Here is an 18,678-nt window from a genome sequence, read left to right as displayed (position 1 = left end):
ATTCATCGGAGGTAACGCGAGAAGCGAGAGAACACTTAAACGCACAACCCATTGCATTTAAGCTTCGAGAGCATTTTTCCCGTTGCTCGATCAGTTCGAACTTCGAAGAACCCAGTCGAATTTACAGCTCGAACTCTAAAGTACGAGGTACCACTGTAATATCATTATAATCAATAGAAACACTTTGGTAGATTGTTTAAGTAAGAAACCATTTATTACAGTCGATAAAAGAAAAATTCCATTATTCTGGAGAGAAACCTTTTACCTGCGACCATTGCAAACGGAGCTTTACACGAAGACAAAATCTAGTAAAACATCTTCGCATTCACACGGGAGAAAAGCCATATTCTTGTCAGTTCTGCGCTCGAAGATTCAGTCGTAAATACAGTTTACGACGGCACGTTAGGATTCATTTTGGAGAGAAACCTTTTACTTGCGACCATTGCAAACGGAACTTTACACAAAGACAAAATCTAGTAAAACATCTTCGCATTCACACTGGCGAAAAGCCATTTGCTTGTGATCACTGCAAACGGAGATTTTCAAGGAAACATCATCTAATAAGTCATCTTCGCATTCACACAGGGCAAAATACTTTAAAATTGTCTTGAAAATTCAGTTTAAATTATCACAGGAAACACCTTTCGAATAAATATTCGTAAAGACCTTTTTCAAATTTTGAATATTTTAGATTTCGTTCAATATTTATTTTATTGATTTAAATATTTCTTTTATGTAATTTATGTAGTTATGACAATAAAGTGTTGTCGAATTGTAAGATTGAGTTTTCTTATTGTAATTAAGAAATAAAGAAGCTTTGTTAGAAGAAAGTAAAATGGTGACAGTCATTGTTGAATAACAAACGACTGAGAAGTTTTAATTTACCTTTTGAATTGTTTAATGCAACGTTATGACGGAAAATAAAGTCGACCCCCCTCTATAACACCGTTGATAATTTTGTTTTATATGAATTCCGTATTGTACGAGTCACTTATATTCTACAAATACGTGAGCCGTTCACAGCCCTGCACACGTATTTGTAAAATATAAGTCACTCTTAGAACACGGAATTCATATAAAACGGAATTAACAACAGTGTAATAGGCCGGTCGACTGTACTCAGAGATTATTTTATTTCTTATTTAGTAAAAAGAAATATCTGTATGTACGGACACATAACGAAACACATTAGAATCATGAATATCTATCTCAACACAAAATAAAATAATGTTCATAATACAGCGCATAGTAAGAAGCCTTTATAAAACAATACAGTGATGATAAGAATTGGTAATAACAATGAAGTTTAGTGAATTCCCGTAGCTTTTCAAACGACTTGTCTAGGAAGTTTTTCTACATCATTTGTCTGAATTCTTGAATGTAATAATTTGACTAACATTTGATTTCCAATATTATAATGTGGAAAGTGTTAAGAAATGTGAATTTTGTACTGTTATTCACAACTGCCAGGGTGCGTCACATCGTTCCGCGCCTGATTTTGTACCGAGTTCCGCCATGTTAGAAACTAAACAAAAGCCTTGTGCTGGTCGACTGTTCTTTGTATTTGTTTGTTCAATAAAACGTAGTTTACACTCAGTGTATCATTATACACAATCCCTTCACTTTTAACAGAAAGTACTCAGAGAATGACATTACATTATGAATCATCAAGAGAAACACTAAGAATATCGTTCATTTAAGTTTAAAATTTTTCATATCTCTTTTCTATTATGAAAGATCTTACGGTAAAGATGAATTTATAAAAATATTGTAAATTTTAATAACGAATAGCATTTTTATTAAGTCTGGCCTCATCCGAGGTACGACACGTGATCCTCTCTTCATCTTCCCACTCGCTCCAGCTTCAACCAGGAAAATTTAATAGCACAATTTTCCTTATATACGAGTTATCGTGCCAAATTTCGTTTCTTCACCTTTACCTAATTTAATATATTAAGAAATAGATGCCAACAGAAACAGGGGAAAATAAAACTCAAAGCATACAGAATAACAGAAAAAAGGAAGAATAAAGATGCAAATTCAAAAACTAATCAATAAATTGGATATACTTTAATACATACAAATATCGCCAGTAATCGTCGAAGCTATCTATAAATGACGAAGATAGTTTCATATACCTTATTTGAATGAGGTTGAAACAATTTTCACGTACCAACCGACCATATTTATTACGATATAGGATGATACCGAAAACTTACACCATAAAGATACTGCAATTTAACAAGAGCAGAAAGGCGATATATTGCGTAAACGGAAAGTAAAGAAATTCATCTGGAGCTGAACCAATCCGTAGTTTTTACTCCAGCCGAGAGCCCAGTTGAATCTTAAAAATTCCGAGCTGTGCTCAGCTCATTTGTATAGCTGTATCAAGGACGATCAGCACCCGATAGTTTTCCACTCATAATTTTCAGTTTTTATCGTATTTGCGTAATTTAAATCAAGACTCGAAGCAACGATATTTCAATGTATTTCCAAAATGTTTCTATCAGTTTATATGAAAAGAAATTAAGAAATGTAAATTATTTAAATAGAAGAAAATTTATAGAATATAAATCGTAAACACCGTTTTTATAACAACAACTTTTCTAAATTATATTTTTTATAAACGAGAATATTTTGTAAAAATTAAAACACTTTTAGACAATATTTTTCGGCATCAATCATTTCCATGAGCTCATTTGCATATAAACTGTATTATCGACAACTTAATCGTTTCTTTTGTATTGTAAGTATTGTAAGTATGTTTATGGCTAAACGAAACCATTGAGTGATATTTTAGAATTTCTGACAATTTTCGTTGTTATTCCTACGAATTTCTGACAATTTTCGTTGTTATTCCTACGAATTTCCAACAATCTAATTGTTAGAGCGAAGGAACATGTCGAACGTAGGAGTTCGAGAAAGATTCAACCTCGAGGAAATAACTATAACTAACGAGAATAGAGAATCTGTGGTCGTGTCGCGAAAATCCTTGATACACAAAGGAGGATTATTGAAACACTTCGTAATTGTGTGTCCGAATGAACGGAATTTCATTGTCAGACTATCTCTGACGTTGGAAACGCTCGAGCAATTTGCCAGGTTTGTACGAATCTATTATTTAAAAACTTACTTAAATTGGTATACGGCAGTATGAAAATATTTCCGTAAACATTGGTGCGAGTATGTAAAATAATTTGCATGTATTAACTCTTTCCCACACGGCCCACCAGTGGTCGAGCGGTCTATGCTCCCTGAACACTGGGAGTTCGGTCCTGGGTTCGCGCCTCGATCGTATGGGCTAGCCACGTTGAGTTTTCCGAGTTTTCTTCACGTCTGTAACGCCTAAATAACGACCAATTTCCCTTAAAAAACCTCCCGGAAGGGATCCCCTTTATAGGCCATCCTGTTGCCATAACTAAACAAACAAACTTTCCCACACCCTAAACAATACTCATTTCGATAAACTTAAAACAGCAAACACACATAATTTAAGATAAATAGAGCAAATAAATGTCGCAATGCAATATATATTCGAACACATCAAAAATAAAACGTAAAAAAGTACAGAATTCATCGGAGGTAACGCGAGAAGCGAGAGAACACTTAAACGCACAACCCATTGCATTTAAGCTTCGAGAGCATTTTTCCCGTTGCTCGATCAGTTCGAACTTCGAAGAACCCAGTCGAATTTACAGCTCGAACTCTAAAGTACGAGGTACCACTGTAATATCATTATAATCAATAGAAACACTTTGGTAGATTGTTTAAGTAAGAAACCATTTATTACAGTCGATAAAAGAAAAATTCCATTATTCTGGAGAGAAACCTTTTACCTGCGACCATTGCAAACGGAGCTTTACACGAAGACAAAATCTAGTAAAACATCTTCGCATTCACACGGGAGAAAAGCCATATTCTTGTCAGTTCTGCGCTCGAAGATTCAGTCGTAAATACAGTTTACGACGGCACGTTAGGATTCATTTTGGAGAGAAACCTTTTACTTGCGACCATTGCAAACGGAACTTTACACAAAGACAAAATCTAGTAAAACATCTTCGCATTCACACTGGCGAAAAGCCATTTGCTTGTGATCACTGCAAACGGAGATTTTCAAGGAAACATCATCTAATAAGTCATCTTCGCATTCACACAGGGCAAAATACTTTAAAATTGTCTTGAAAATTCAGTTTAAATTATCACAGGAAACACCTTTCGAATAAATATTCGTAAAGACCTTTTTCAAATTTTGAATATTTTAGATTTCGTTCAATATTTATTTTATTGATTTAAATATTTCTTTTATGTAATTTATGTAGTTATGACAATAAAGTGTTGTCGAATTGTAAGATTGAGTTTTCTTATTGTAATTAAGAAATAAAGAAGCTTTGTTAGAAGAAAGTAAAATGGTGACAGTCATTGTTGAATAACAAACGACTGAGAAGTTTTAATTTACCTTTTGAATTGTTTAATGCAACGTTATGACGGAAAATAAAGTCGACCCCCCTCTATAACACCGTTGATAATTTTGTTTTATATGAATTCCGTATTGTACGAGTCACTTATATTCTACAAATACGTGAGCCGTTCACAGCCCTGCACACGTATTTGTAAAATATAAGTCACTCTTAGAACACGGAATTCATATAAAACGGAATTAACAACAGTGTAATAGGCCGGTCGACTGTACTCAGAGATTATTTTATTTCTTATTTAGTAAAAAGAAATATCTGTATGTACGGACACATAACGAAACACATTAGAATCATGAATATCTATCTCAACACAAAATAAAATAATGTTCATAATACAGCGCATAGTAAGAAGCCTTTATAAAACAATACAGTGATGATAAGAATTGGTAATAACAATGAAGTTTAGTGAATTCCCGTAGCTTTTCAAACGACTTGTCTAGGAAGTTTTTCTACATCATTTGTCTGAATTCTTGAATGTAATAATTTGACTAACATTTGATTTCCAATATTATAATGTGGAAAGTGTTAAGAAATGTGAATTTTGTACTGTTATTCACAACTGCCAGGGTGCGTCACATCGTTCCGCGCCTGATTTTGTACCGAGTTCCGCCATGTTAGAAACTAAACAAAAGCCTTGTGCTGGTCGACTGTTCTTTGTATTTGTTTGTTCAATAAAACGTAGTTTACACTCAGTGTATCATTATACACAATCCCTTCACTTTTAACAGAAAGTACTCAGAGAATGACATTACATTATGAATCATCAAGAGAAACACTAAGAATATCGTTCATTTAAGTTTAAAATTTTTCATATCTCTTTTCTATTATGAAAGATCTTACGGTAAAGATGAATTTATAAAAATATTGTAAATTTTAATAACGAATAGCATTTTTATTAAGTCTGGCCTCATCCGAGGTACGACACGTGATCCTCTCTTCATTTTCCCACTCGCTCCAGCTTCAACCAGGAAAATTTAATAGCACAATTTTCCTTATATACGAGTTATCGTGCCAAATTTCGTTTCTTCACCTTTACCTAATTTAATATATTAAGAAATAGATGCCAACAGAAACAGGGGAAAATAAAACTCAAAGCATATAGAATAACAGAAAAAAGGAAGAATAAAGATGCAAATTCAAAAACTAATCAATAAATTGGATATACTTTAATACATACAAATATCGCCAGTAATCGTCGAAGCTATCTATAAATGACGAAGATAGTTTCATATACCTTATTTGAATGAGGTTGAAACAATTTTCACGTACCAACCGACCATATTTATTACGATATAGGATGATACCGAAAACTTACACCATAAAGATACTGCAATTTAACAAGAGCAGAAAGGCGATATATTGCGTAAACGGAAAGTAAAGAAATTCATCTGGAGCTGAACCAATCCGTAGTTTTGTNAACCCTTTACTTATTTTCTAATTTAAATTTAGTAAATATTTATCGAATTTATAAAATTTATTCATATATTCACTAGGATATCGTATAAAATATAAAATTTCTTAATTATTTCAGTTAAAAAATGAATTTTTACTTGGAAATGTTTTATGCGAAATGTTTATTTCATCCATTAAATTCAATATGATTGTCAGGAGTTTCCTTTTACTAACAAAACTTCTTAGTCTACGTTTACGCCATTTTATAACGCACAAATCTTTACATTATTCTAATCTAATGTCACTTGAAGAAGCTTGTAAATTATTGAAATTGAATTGAACCTGCAGCTCATGATATCCAATATGAATGCTTACAAATGCCGGCATAACTGTTTCTAGACTTTATAAGCATTCTTTATTTGATTTTACTCTTTATAGTTCGAACATTTATCTTTAAGTCTGCAGATTTACAGAAAATTATTAATAGGAATGAATACTAATAAAAAAAATGATGGTTATTTAATTGTTTTAAAAATATTTCCATATCCAATCTCTTCAATATACAGTGTTATTATAAATAAATAATCGGGGCCTTAAAGTTCTGTAACTTCAAAGTATCGCGCTGGGTATCCACTCCAGACACGAATCAATAGAGAAATTTTCGAAATTTGAAGCGCAGTTATGAAGATTTCCTCTCCACACACCAAGTAGCATTCGACATTCGTTGTCAAAATAGTGGCTACGAAACAAAAGACTTTCCTATTACTTTGTTTAAAGAAGAATGGAGCTTCTGAGCTACATACCGAGGTGCGTCGTACTTGAACGCAGAACTTCACCACTGCTAGAATGGACGTTGAATCAACGATGAAGCTCTGTATCGATACTTTCCACGCGTTCAGATAACTCGCCGTGTGAATTCTCTTCTGTTGAAGTATCTAAAGAACACGGTTTATGAGCCACCATTAACCACGTGATTGGCAAAGCTCCGGGACCTCATTACATCTGCAATTACGACCATCCAGAGAATACGTGAAAAGAACTAAAAATTGCTTAGATATGTGACTAGAAAAAGAACACATAGAACAGCTTTATTCGTGTAACACAAACTTCGATTGTTCTTAAATCTTTTCAATAAAAATATATTTGGTATACGCTTTAGACGAAATTGTTTTCAGCGGAAATTTTTTTATTGTATAAATTAGAGGAAGAAATTGAAAAAAGTTGAAAAGTAGTCACGAATATACGCTATATTTCCCAATTATCAGAAGAAGCAATTACAATACAATCAATAAATACAATGCCGAAACGACGAGAATAATTAAACATTGAAAGATAATATCAGATAATAAATGTCGATGGACGTTTCGATTAGCAATAAATAATTACGCGTATTGTGTACTAATAATTATTCAATTGGGAATATGCGATATACACTCGAGATAAAATTTTGTTGAAGAAATTACGTAACGTTAGTGAGTGACGTCGATGTTTTTTGACTTTTTGCTTTTGAATGTCAGGTGGAGCCACTAGATTTTTTAAAATTGTAACTGCCGACTTAACCGCCAATTCGATTAAAGTTGGGAGAGATTGGGGGGTTTGTGTATTATAAAAAGGAGAAAATTTAGTCTTTTTTAATTAAAAAAGGAAGGAATTTGTTGTAAGGAAGAGAAATGCCGACAACGATAATATTGAATTTATAAGGTGAGACGAACGTTTCAATTGGAATATTTNAGGAATGAGGTTGAAACAATTTTCACGTACCAACCGACCATATTTATTACGATATAGGATGATACCGAAAACTTACACCATAAAGATACTGCAATTTAACAAGAGCAGAAAGGCGATATATTGCGTAAACGGAAAGTAAAGAAATTCATCTGGAGCTGAACCAATCCGTAGTTTTTACTCCAGCCGAGAGCCCAGTTGAATCTTAAAAATTCCGAGCTGTGCTCAGCTCATTTGTATAGCTGTATCAAGGACGATCAGCACCCGATAGTTTTCCACTCATAATTTTCAGTTTTTATCGTATTTGCGTAATTTAAATCAAGACTCGAAGCAACGATATTTCAATGTATTTCCAAAATGTTTCTATCAGTTTATATGAAAAGAAATTAAGAAATGTAAATTATTTAAATAGAAGAAAATTTATAGAATATAAATCGTAAACACCGTTTTTATAACAACAACTTTTCTAAATTATATTTTTTATAAACGAGAATATTTTGTAAAAATTAAAACACTTTTAGACAATATTTTTCGGCATCAATCATTTCCATGAGCTCATTTGCATATAAACTGTATTATCGACAACTTAATCGTTTCTTTTGTATTGTAAGTATTGTAAGTATGTTTATGGCTAAACGAAACCATTGAGTGATATTTTAGAATTTCTGACAATTTTCGTTGTTATTCCTACGAATTTCTGACAATTTTCGTTGTTATTCCTACGAATTTCCAACAATCTAATTGTTAGAGCGAAGGAACATGTCGAACGTAGGAGTTCGAGAAAGATTCAACCTCGAGGAAATAACTATAACTAACGAGAATAGAGAATCTGTGGTCGTGTCGCGAGCATCCTTGATACACAAAGGAGGATTATTGAAACACTTCGTAATTGTGTGTCCGAATGAACGGAATTTCATTCTCAGACTATCACTGACGTTGGAAATGCTCGAGCAATTTGCCAGGTTTGTACGAAACTATTATTTAAAAACTTACTTAAATTGGTATACGGCAGTATGAAAATATTTCCGTAAACATTGGTGCGAGTATGTAAAATAATTTGCATGTATTAACTCTTTCTCACACGGCCCACCAGTGGTCAAGCGGTCTTTGCTCCCTGAACATTGGAAGTTTTGTTTTGAGTTTACGCCTCGCTCGTATGGGCTAGCCAGGTTGAGTTTTCTTTACGTCTGTAACGCCTAAATAGCGGCCAATTTCTTTTAAAAAACACCTCCCGGAAGGCATCCCCTTTATAGGCCATCCCGTTGCCATAACTAAACAAACAAACTTTTCCACACCCTAAACAATACTCATTTCAATAAACTTAAAACAGCAAACACACATCATTTAAGATAAATAGCACATTTAACATAAACAACACATTGCATTTAAGTTTCGACAGCATTTTTCCCGTTGCTCGATCAGTTCGAACTTCGAAGAACCCAGTCGAATTTACAGCTCGAACTCTAAAGTACGAGGTACCACTGTAATATCATTATAATCAATAGAAACACTTTGGTAGATTGTTTAAGTAAGAAACCATTTATTACAGTCGATAAAAGAAAAATTCCATTCTTTTCTTATTAACATTCTCTCCCCATTAAATTATGTGATAATTATCTTCAAATCTTTCNTCAGACTATCTCTGACGTTGGAAACGCTCGAGCAATTTGCCAGGTTTGTACGAATCTATTATTTAAAAACTTACTTAAATTGGTATACGGCAGTATGAAAATATTTCCGTAAACATTGGTGCGAGTATGTAAAATAATTTGCATGTATTAACTCTTTCCCACACGGCCCACCAGTGGTCGAGCGGTCTATGCTCCCTGAACACTGGGAGTTCGGTCCTGGGTTCGCGCCTCGATCGTATGGGCTAGCCACGTTGAGTTTTCCGAGTTTTCTTCACGTCTGTAACGCCTAAATAACGACCAATTTCCCTTAAAAAACCTCCCGGAAGGGATCCCCTTTATAGGCCATCCTGTTGCCATAACTAAACAAACAAACTTTCCCACACCCTAAACAATACTCATTTCGATAAACTTAAAACAGCAAACACACATAATTTAAGATAAATAGAGCAAATAAATGTCGCAATGCAATATATATTCGAACACATCAAAAATAAAACGTAAAAAAGTACAGAATTCATCGGAGGTAACGCGAGAAGCGAGAGAACACTTAAACGCACAACCCATTGCATTTAACTTTCGAGAGCATTTTTCCCGTTGCTCGATCAGTTCGAACTTTGAAAAACCCAGACGAATTTAGAGCTCGAACTCTGAAGTACGAGGTACCACTGTAATATCATAATAATCAATAGAAACACTTTGGCAGATTGTTTAAGTAACAAACCATTTATTACAGTCCATAATAGAAAAATTCCATTCTTTTCTTATTAACATTCTCTCCCCATTAAATTATGTGATAATTATCTTCAAATCTTTCGCTTCCATTTCTGTCTTAATGCANGAAGTTAACATTTACTACTGAGAAAATGGATTTAAAGATCGGAAAGACTTTCTTTGTTATAAATTTATCAAAAAAAATATTTTTGTAAATAAACCTTGAACAATTTTTGTGAGGACCGAAAGAATCGAAGAAATTGTTATAAACGTTTTGTTTTCTGCATTTTACGATAAATTTGAAATTGGACATATTTTAGATTAAATATAGATTTATTTTTAAGATATAGCCAATAAGTCGAACATGTTTTTCTGCATTTGTGGTTCTATTTATTGATTTATGTTCGATGTTTAAATTCAGATATAACATCGTTTGACATTTCTATAGGTTTTGTGCATGAAAACGCAAATAAATTTCTCTGTGAAGATTGTGGAAAAGCCTTCCGTCGGAAAAGAGAATTAGAACGTCATCGCAGGACTCACACGGGAGAAAAGCCATTCTCTTGTCAGTTCTGCGCTCGAAGATTCAGTCATATGTGCAATTTACGACAGCACGTTAGGATTCATTCTGGAGAGATACCTTTTACCTGCGATCATTGCAAACGGAGCTTTACACAAAGACAAAGTGTAGTAAAACATCTTCGCATTCACACTGGCGAAAAGCCATTTGCTTGTGATTACTGCAAACGGAAATTTTCAAGGAAAGATCATGTAATACGTCATCTTCGCATTCACTCAGGGCAAAATACTTGAAAACTGTTTTGAAAATTCAGCTTAATTAATTAATTGATTAAGTTATCACAGGAAACACCTTCCAAATAAACATTCGTAAAGCTTTTTTTTTTCTTTTAATTTTGAAATCAATTTCTTTCAAAATTTGTCCGTTATTTTTTTAGAATTTGATTGATGTAATAAAGCAACTAAATCTTGGGCACTCTGCCATTTGGATTTGTCTCTCTGAAGAACTTTCTATAGGAAACTTGCCCCTATGTAACTGTTAGACACGTGAAAAACCCCGAAAAATCCACTCTACCAGCTCGTCTGGTCTGGTTTGGTTCGAACCTGCAAGTGTTCAGTTGTTTTATCTTATTACTTTTAACAACAAAACTATTATATTTAAATAATACTGTATATGTATACGTATATAATATAATGCAAAATATTTGACTTCAAATCATTCATCTTATCAAAAATATACTTTAAGTTTTGGATAACAGTTCTGAAAGATAATTTCCTATCTATTTTACTAAGAATTACTATTTTACAATAAAATTACTAAAAATTTTAACAGTAAAAACACGTTTTTCATACTAGAAATAATGTTAAAAAGTTCGAAACAATTTTTTTAAAATCATATAAATATTTTTAGTAATTAACAATGCATAAATTCTTCTTAATTAATTAATTTATTACTTTGATTTTAACATATTAAAATATAACAATTAAAATTAATGTTAAATTTAATTATAATTTGAATATCATCATTATAATCATTATTTAAATAATTTTTAAATTTTTAAAGTATATATATTTAATGTAAATTGAAGTTCAATAAAAAGTATTATATATATATATATATTATATTTGAAAAATTTGCAATAGAATAGAACATTATTCAGATTTGTTAAATTATATAAATTTTTTGAAACTTCAAAAACGTGAAAAGATATTTTTGTGGATGCAAACTGGTTCCAAACACTTTATCTACATGCATAGACTTTACTAACAGCTATCCATCCATATGGTTACTCTCTGACAGCTAGTAATCATTATTCTACACCTTAGTGGTCTACACCGATCGTTAAACTAGATAGGCGTTTTTCTGTCGGTCAGTGACACTTAATGGTAAAGATGAACTAAGTGTAATAATTTAAACGGGCCTTGAGTGAATGTTAGTGATTTCCACAGTAATTTTTTTTCTCTTCTTTAATCTCAATTAAACATTACTAATTTCTATTCATGAATCTGATTATTTCTGATAGATTAAATATATATATATAGAAAAGAAAAATTCGGTTTAGAATCTAGTAAAAACTTCTCTAATACTCATAATATAGATCTCTAATTTGAATATTAATGCAGAGAGTTGTTATTAAATATTTTTTTTTCCTTATTTAATATCAGTTTAGCTTCATTTAAATATTAATGTTTCGAAGTGTATAGCTAAGAATTCAAATTTATTAATATAAATAATTCATGAAAACTATATATATATATTGAAAACAATAAAATATAGTAAGAACTTCTACTTGATTAAAAAAAATATATATTAAAAAATATGACCTCAAGATAGAAAATAAAGTTAAGATTTTTATATATAAAAAAAATTCGAAAAATTGATTAAAAATTTACTTAAAATTTAAATTTTTATCACATAAAAGTCTTGTTAATCAATGCATTATACTTAATTTTATTAAATAAGCAGATAGAAATCTGTCCGATTATTTAATAAAATTGTTTAGAATTATTTAATTATTTTATTTAAACTTTAAATGCTTCTCATGTCAGATGTATCAAAGGAGATTGTTTCATCAAGGGCTTTGTTATTCAGTTAATAAATCAGCGGCAAACATAAATATATGTTTCAATGACAATTCTTGTTGTTTCTCTTGTCACATGTTCTTTCTCACTCATACTTTATGAATCAGAGAAGGCAGAAAGGTTAATTAAAATCGGAATGTCCTACTTAAAAAGTCTTTTTTTTTTTTTTTTTTTTTTCATTGATAAAGTCGTTCGTTCGTGAAGTGGAAATTTCTGAAATGTTAGAATATAGTTTAAATAAATTATTAAAATTTTTATTGAAAATATTATTCGTTTTTTTTAAAAATCATATTCATATTGTTATTCAGATTTATTTTTTTAAAAAATTTTAATTTTAGACGAATTTTATCACCTTTAAACTTTTAGAAGTAACTTTAATAAAATTATAATTTAGAATCATTTAATTTTTATAATTACAATGTCTACAGTTTTGCAAATTTAAATAAAATTACGTAAATAGTTAGATAAAGTTAACTTTTATCTATTGTGTAGCAGTGGCTTAATACAAGATGGCGAAACTTCTTAATATCAGCATTTTTGTTTGGATAAAACTAAAAAATGAAAGAAAAGAAAAAAGCATTTAAGAAAAAGAAAGAATCGTAAATTGTGCTGAATAAACACCCACTCATATAATTGCTACGTTCTTGAACGTATACAATAAGATCTTCATTTACATAAACAGGTAAATGAACCTAATTTGCATAATTGAATGCTATCCCCTTTCTTAATGCAAAAGTTGTTTTGAGAATTAGTATAAGAACATATTAATAAGTATACTTCTTGAATACGGAATTATGTTAAAATAGATTTTTCTTAAGAAAAACAAAAGATTAAAGCGTGTTTTCTTTATACATACTTTCATTTTACATCTTCTTTGCCCCCCCTTTTTTTTAAAGTTTAAGACGATTTAAATTCGACATAATTTATATTTTTAATATCTAATATTATTATAGTTTTTTTTTTTTACAATGGAATTCTCTTGGTAACGTCGAGAGTTAATTCTACTTAATGCAAAAAAGTAAAATAAAGTGTTTGCTCTGTAGTAAAGAATTTTTTGAAAAGAACCTTTAAACATAATTCCACAAACAAACCATTAAAATTTTGCTTTAAAAGTCGAAAAGACAATTAAAACACAGGAATTGAACGGTTAAGATCACGTCTAGTCAGAATCGTGACTACTGTGCTCTTTAGTAGCAGTTACCATGGAAACTTCCCCCTTTCACGGGTTTTGCTTTGCGGATGATGACCTCATGTAGACCAAATAAGGTTTAAGGACTGAAAAAAAAAACTAAGAAGAAAAAATAAATAAATAAATAAATAAAAATAAAAATAAAAACTGCAGGACGTACATATCTCCTGCTGTTGATTAGTTTCCCAAACGGAGATGTTAGCTACAAACTCTTAGCTTTAAATTTTCCTGTACTTGCTACTGACACTATTATAAATGTATTTCAATAAACAACATAAATCTTTTTAAATGCCTATAAATAACACCATATATTTTATAATTTTAAATTGCCATCCTCATAAATTTAAATCTAAATACAATACACGAGACTTCTCCTTTTAAGGCTCTACATCAATAAATTGAGCTTTATTACGTCTTAATTTAGTTACCTTAATTATAATTTATATAAAAAATTATTTAAATATTTCTAATGTATATCAAACTACACTCGATTTTATTTATCAGAACACGAAATAGTCTTGCCTATTTTCCATAACAGTAAGTGGATAGTTTTATAGAGGAGGTTTTCATTGTAACAATGACTGTCTATGGAGAAGCAATGATTATCCACATCTTTTTCTCAACAGGACATACATGTTCCTGGACCCCTCCCTCATGACAATGGATTTAGGTGGAGATACATAATAGACCTCACACAAGGCAACCATCTTTTCATTATAGAAACTAACTTGTGAATATATTTAAAGATAGAGGGTGTAGATAGTAGGAAAAGATGATCTCTTTCAGTGTTTGGTAGGAATTAATTAGAATGATCTGCATATGTAATGGCACGTTTGATAACAGCAGAAAGAAATCATAATATGAAAGAGTAGAGAATCATTATTCATTTTTCACGTATAGTAGTTAACAGATTACTTTCCCTTTTATTAATAGAGCTACTTGTAAATTTGATACCAACAATTTTATATATATATATATAATTATAAATCGTGAGCTTTTGTTAATTTAAAAAACTAATAAAATATTTATTAATTTAAATGAAATTTTTTTACAACAGATTTTCAGAAATATAAAAATAAAGTCCCTTTAAAAATTTAATTAAAATTAAATAAAATAAACCTTTTTTTAAAAAAATATATTTTCCCCCTAATTTAATTCAATATTTATGTTTAACTTAACCTTTATTTGATTAACCTAATTCTGAATTTTTTTGAACAATAGAAATCAAATGAACAAATTTAGAATTCTATTTCAATAATAATAATAATAATACATTAAATTCGAAATTTATAAATAAAATTATATTATTATTTTTATTAGTTTATTTTATTAATTCTTAAAATTTGTTTCAATTTACTAAAAAGAAAAAAATCGATACAGAATTTATTTTTGTTGATTGAAAATAAAATATTATTATTATTATTATTATTATATTCATTCTAATTAAATTAATATTGGAACAAAAAATATATATATAATTGGCATTATTATTATTATTTAAATTACGAACAAAAATAATTTACAAGATTCGATAAGGGTGGCTCAAAAATCAGTTAATCATTATGATGACTTAATTTTAATTAATTAAATAATTTAACTGAAAAAATAATTAGTTTAAATGTATTTTTTTATTATCTTTTACCAATATTGTAAAAGAGAAAAAAAAGTATTCTAAATTTATTTTATGATACGTATTCTTAAACATGTTTAAAACCACACAAAACAAAATACGGTAAACTGAATTTTGAACCACCCTGTAGAAAAAAAATATATATATATCTAATAAATTGGTAGCATTATAAAATAATAATAACAATAATAAAATTCGACTAGCTTATTAATCAGTTTAATTATTACTTTTTAAATGATATTTATTAAGTACTTTTTTACGTTTTATAATTAATTTAAAAAAATTTTAAATTAAAATAATAAAAATATGATAAAATTACGTAAAGTGTATTGTATAATTCTAAATCACATGGGAATTGTTTCTTCAGGATCACTTATTATTCTGCGGAAGGAACAGACAAGTTGATGTGTAACTCTAATCACGTTCTGGTATTGTTTGTTCTCTTTCTATATCTTTTCTTGATATTTTTTTCCAGTCGAAATTGTTTATTATTTTAACAATGTGATTTAAGAGTTCGAATTCAACTGAAATCATAAATTCACAATGTTAACAGTAATTTAAGGGAGAGAAAAACAAAAATTGTTTGACATATTTTATAATACAATAAATGTAATAAATTATTTTTTATTTGAAAATTTAAGGCAATTTAAAACGTGACATAAAATTCTGAATAACAATTAATTAATTAATTATTATTATTAGGAGTAGAAGCAATGAGGAGAGAGAAGGGGATGAGGAAGAGGATAAGAAAGAGAAGAGAATATATTTATAAATATAGAAAGTATGTAATAATTTATTTTTTATTTAAAAATTTAAAACATTATTCGTTAGAATTTAAGATAATTCAGTTTTAAGAGACGAAATTTAAAAAAAAAATTTAGAATTTAAATTAAAAGCAATGTATGTACAGTACAGTACAGGAATTACACCTGAAAATCCTGTTAGAAATATGTGAAGAGACATTAAAAATAATAATAATAATAATAAGTATTTATATAAATTACAAGCCTTAAAATGTTGATTATATTCTAAAAATTAAACTCGTAATGTTTAAGCATTCATTATATCTATAGTTTAAATCTCAGTAGGTCAAGATTACGTGACAAATTAATGATGTCATCCACAACATTCGTGACTATCTAAATGATAAAAGATAACGACGAAAGAGATGTGTTTCGTGGGTGTAATTGTATTATACAGTGGATTAATATCAGGTGTAACAATAATATCAGATCTTTCACGCTTGGCTGATTAGGGGATGAAATTATAGACTTTATATTGTTTGTAAATACAAGTAAAATAGGTTATGGAATTTATACTAATTTATGCTCAGTCACAGTTTCTAATTTTGAAGAATTTGATAATTAGAAATTAAGAGAAAATTATGAATATAATTTCCATGAATTTACAAGAAAAACTGCTACCTATTTGCAATTCTAATGGATAAATTAGTGAAGTGATAGATTAGTTAAACACGGTAAGGAAAATTGCATAATTTAAAATAATTTTCTTTATTTTCCATTCAATTTTATTTTTATATATATATAGATAATATTTTTAAAGTAAAATTTGTTTATAGAGTAATTATTTTATTTATTTTTCGAGTATAATGTTCCATAGCAATAAAGGAAATAAGCTATTTAAGATTAAATAGCAAAACAAAACTGCTGCAGCTGCATGACGAGTAATAAAAACAAAATAAATTAAACATATAAAAACAAATAAACGAATAAAAAGAATTCAGATAAAGCTATTAGACTTGTAGAAACTTTAGAATATAAAAAAAAATATAAAGAAAATAAACAGGATACAGGACATAAAAAATGAATTTTTTTTTTAGTTAGTGAGTCAATTAAGAATTTAGAAATCGTATTGAAAGATGAAAGTGTAATTTGAGAATATATCAACACGAGAAAGTAAAAAAAAAAGAATTAAAAAATAATATAAATAAGTTGACTAATTTTATTGCTAATGTTAATTAAGTAGTCAATTTTTAAAATAACATTATTGAATCTATCGACTAGACTTATAAAATACATCAATAAATAAAATTTATACGTGTAGATTAATCTAGTGATTCTGTATACTTATATATCTAATCAATACATCAATCCGTATTTATAGAATAGAGGAATGAAGGTAAACATGAGGTAAATTTTCCTATATTTATTGATGAAGAGTACATTCGATATTATGGATTTCGATAAATTTAAAGAATAACACTTTAAAAATTCATTGCTTGAAATGTTTCTTAATAGATAAACAGATACAAACAATATTCGAATTGAAATATTAGAAAATAATTTATTTATAAGTGGGGGGAAAAAAGTTATTAATATAAAAAATGGAGCAGATAGTATATCGACCTATAATAATAATAACAATATTATTAGCATATGTATCGTATTATAATCAAAATTATATAGATTTTTCCTTATAATGAACAATACGTTTTTACTACTGAAAACAATACAATTATATTAATAATATAATTTTAAGAATATAATACAGAATGCACCTTAATTCTGACATTTATTTTTTATTAATAATTTAAATAACATTTTAAATACGTCATAATTTTGAAAAAAAAATAAAACAAACAGGAATTTAATAGAAACAGTTGAAAAGCCACAATGGAATTATCCACTCAATTCTTCATAAGAGGATACAAATAGGACCCAAAGCGTGCCTTTGATCATTTGGGAAAGATTACTAAAGCTATCATCTTATTACCTTAACCCATTAAAATGTTCTCTACCCTGAACAATAGCTTCCCATCCTCCATAAAATCGCGCTTAGATCACTCTCTTGTGCAGGTTAGGCTACAAATTTATTACCAGCTTCCAAATACCATAAAATGCTGAATTTCAAAACTTTGATCTAAACTTCGACTTAAATCGGTAATCGGTGAATTGGATATACCAAATATCTACCAATAGTGTAAAAAATCCAACGAATAATCCAAGTTTCTAAGGTTTCTTTCCCTCTCCTTTCCTTTTCAAACACTTTCAGGAGTAAAGCGATATAAGTTTATCCTCTAACAGAGTTGAGTAAAATAAAGTTTAAATTTGTACTCTATCTATTACTTAAAATCAGGATAGAGGAAAACTATTTGATTTTTTAAAAATATATTTATTATAATTTATACAGTTAATTAGTGTGTATGTAAAATTCCTACATTGTTTGTTGATTTTAAATATTCTAACAATTTAAGAAACTCTCTTGGAAAATTTTACAGCGTTAAAATGAAAGTAAGGGAAAAATTTCGTCGTATGATAAACAATGAAGGATCCTTTTAACAATAAAGTGCTGATTATAAAT

General features: G+C 29.2%; 1 protein-coding gene across 1 annotated transcript in view; it reads left to right on the top strand.

Annotated features, from left to right (window-relative positions):
- LOC111639940 (gastrula zinc finger protein XlCGF8.2DB-like) overlaps positions 1 to 10,822 on the top strand; it is a 14,496-nt gene extending 3,674 nt beyond the window's left edge. The window contains exons 2-4 of the mRNA XM_023385903.1: positions 222 to 604; positions 749 to 774; positions 10,296 to 10,822. Coding sequence (XP_023241671.1) covers positions 222 to 604; positions 749 to 774; positions 10,296 to 10,750 — 864 coding nt within the window. The 3' untranslated portion in view covers positions 10,751 to 10,822. The remainder of the gene's footprint in view (positions 1 to 221; positions 605 to 748; positions 775 to 10,295) is intronic.
- Positions 10,823 to 18,678: the final 7,856 nt, after the last annotated feature.

Source organism: Centruroides sculpturatus, unplaced genomic scaffold (assembly GCF_000671375.1).
Source record: "Centruroides sculpturatus isolate CEXI.00-Female unplaced genomic scaffold, Cexi_2.0 scaffold1264, whole genome shotgun sequence".
In the NCBI taxonomy this organism is placed as follows: Eukaryota; Metazoa; Arthropoda; class Arachnida; order Scorpiones; family Buthidae; genus Centruroides; species Centruroides sculpturatus.
This window is presented reverse-complemented; position numbering and strand designations above follow the sequence as displayed.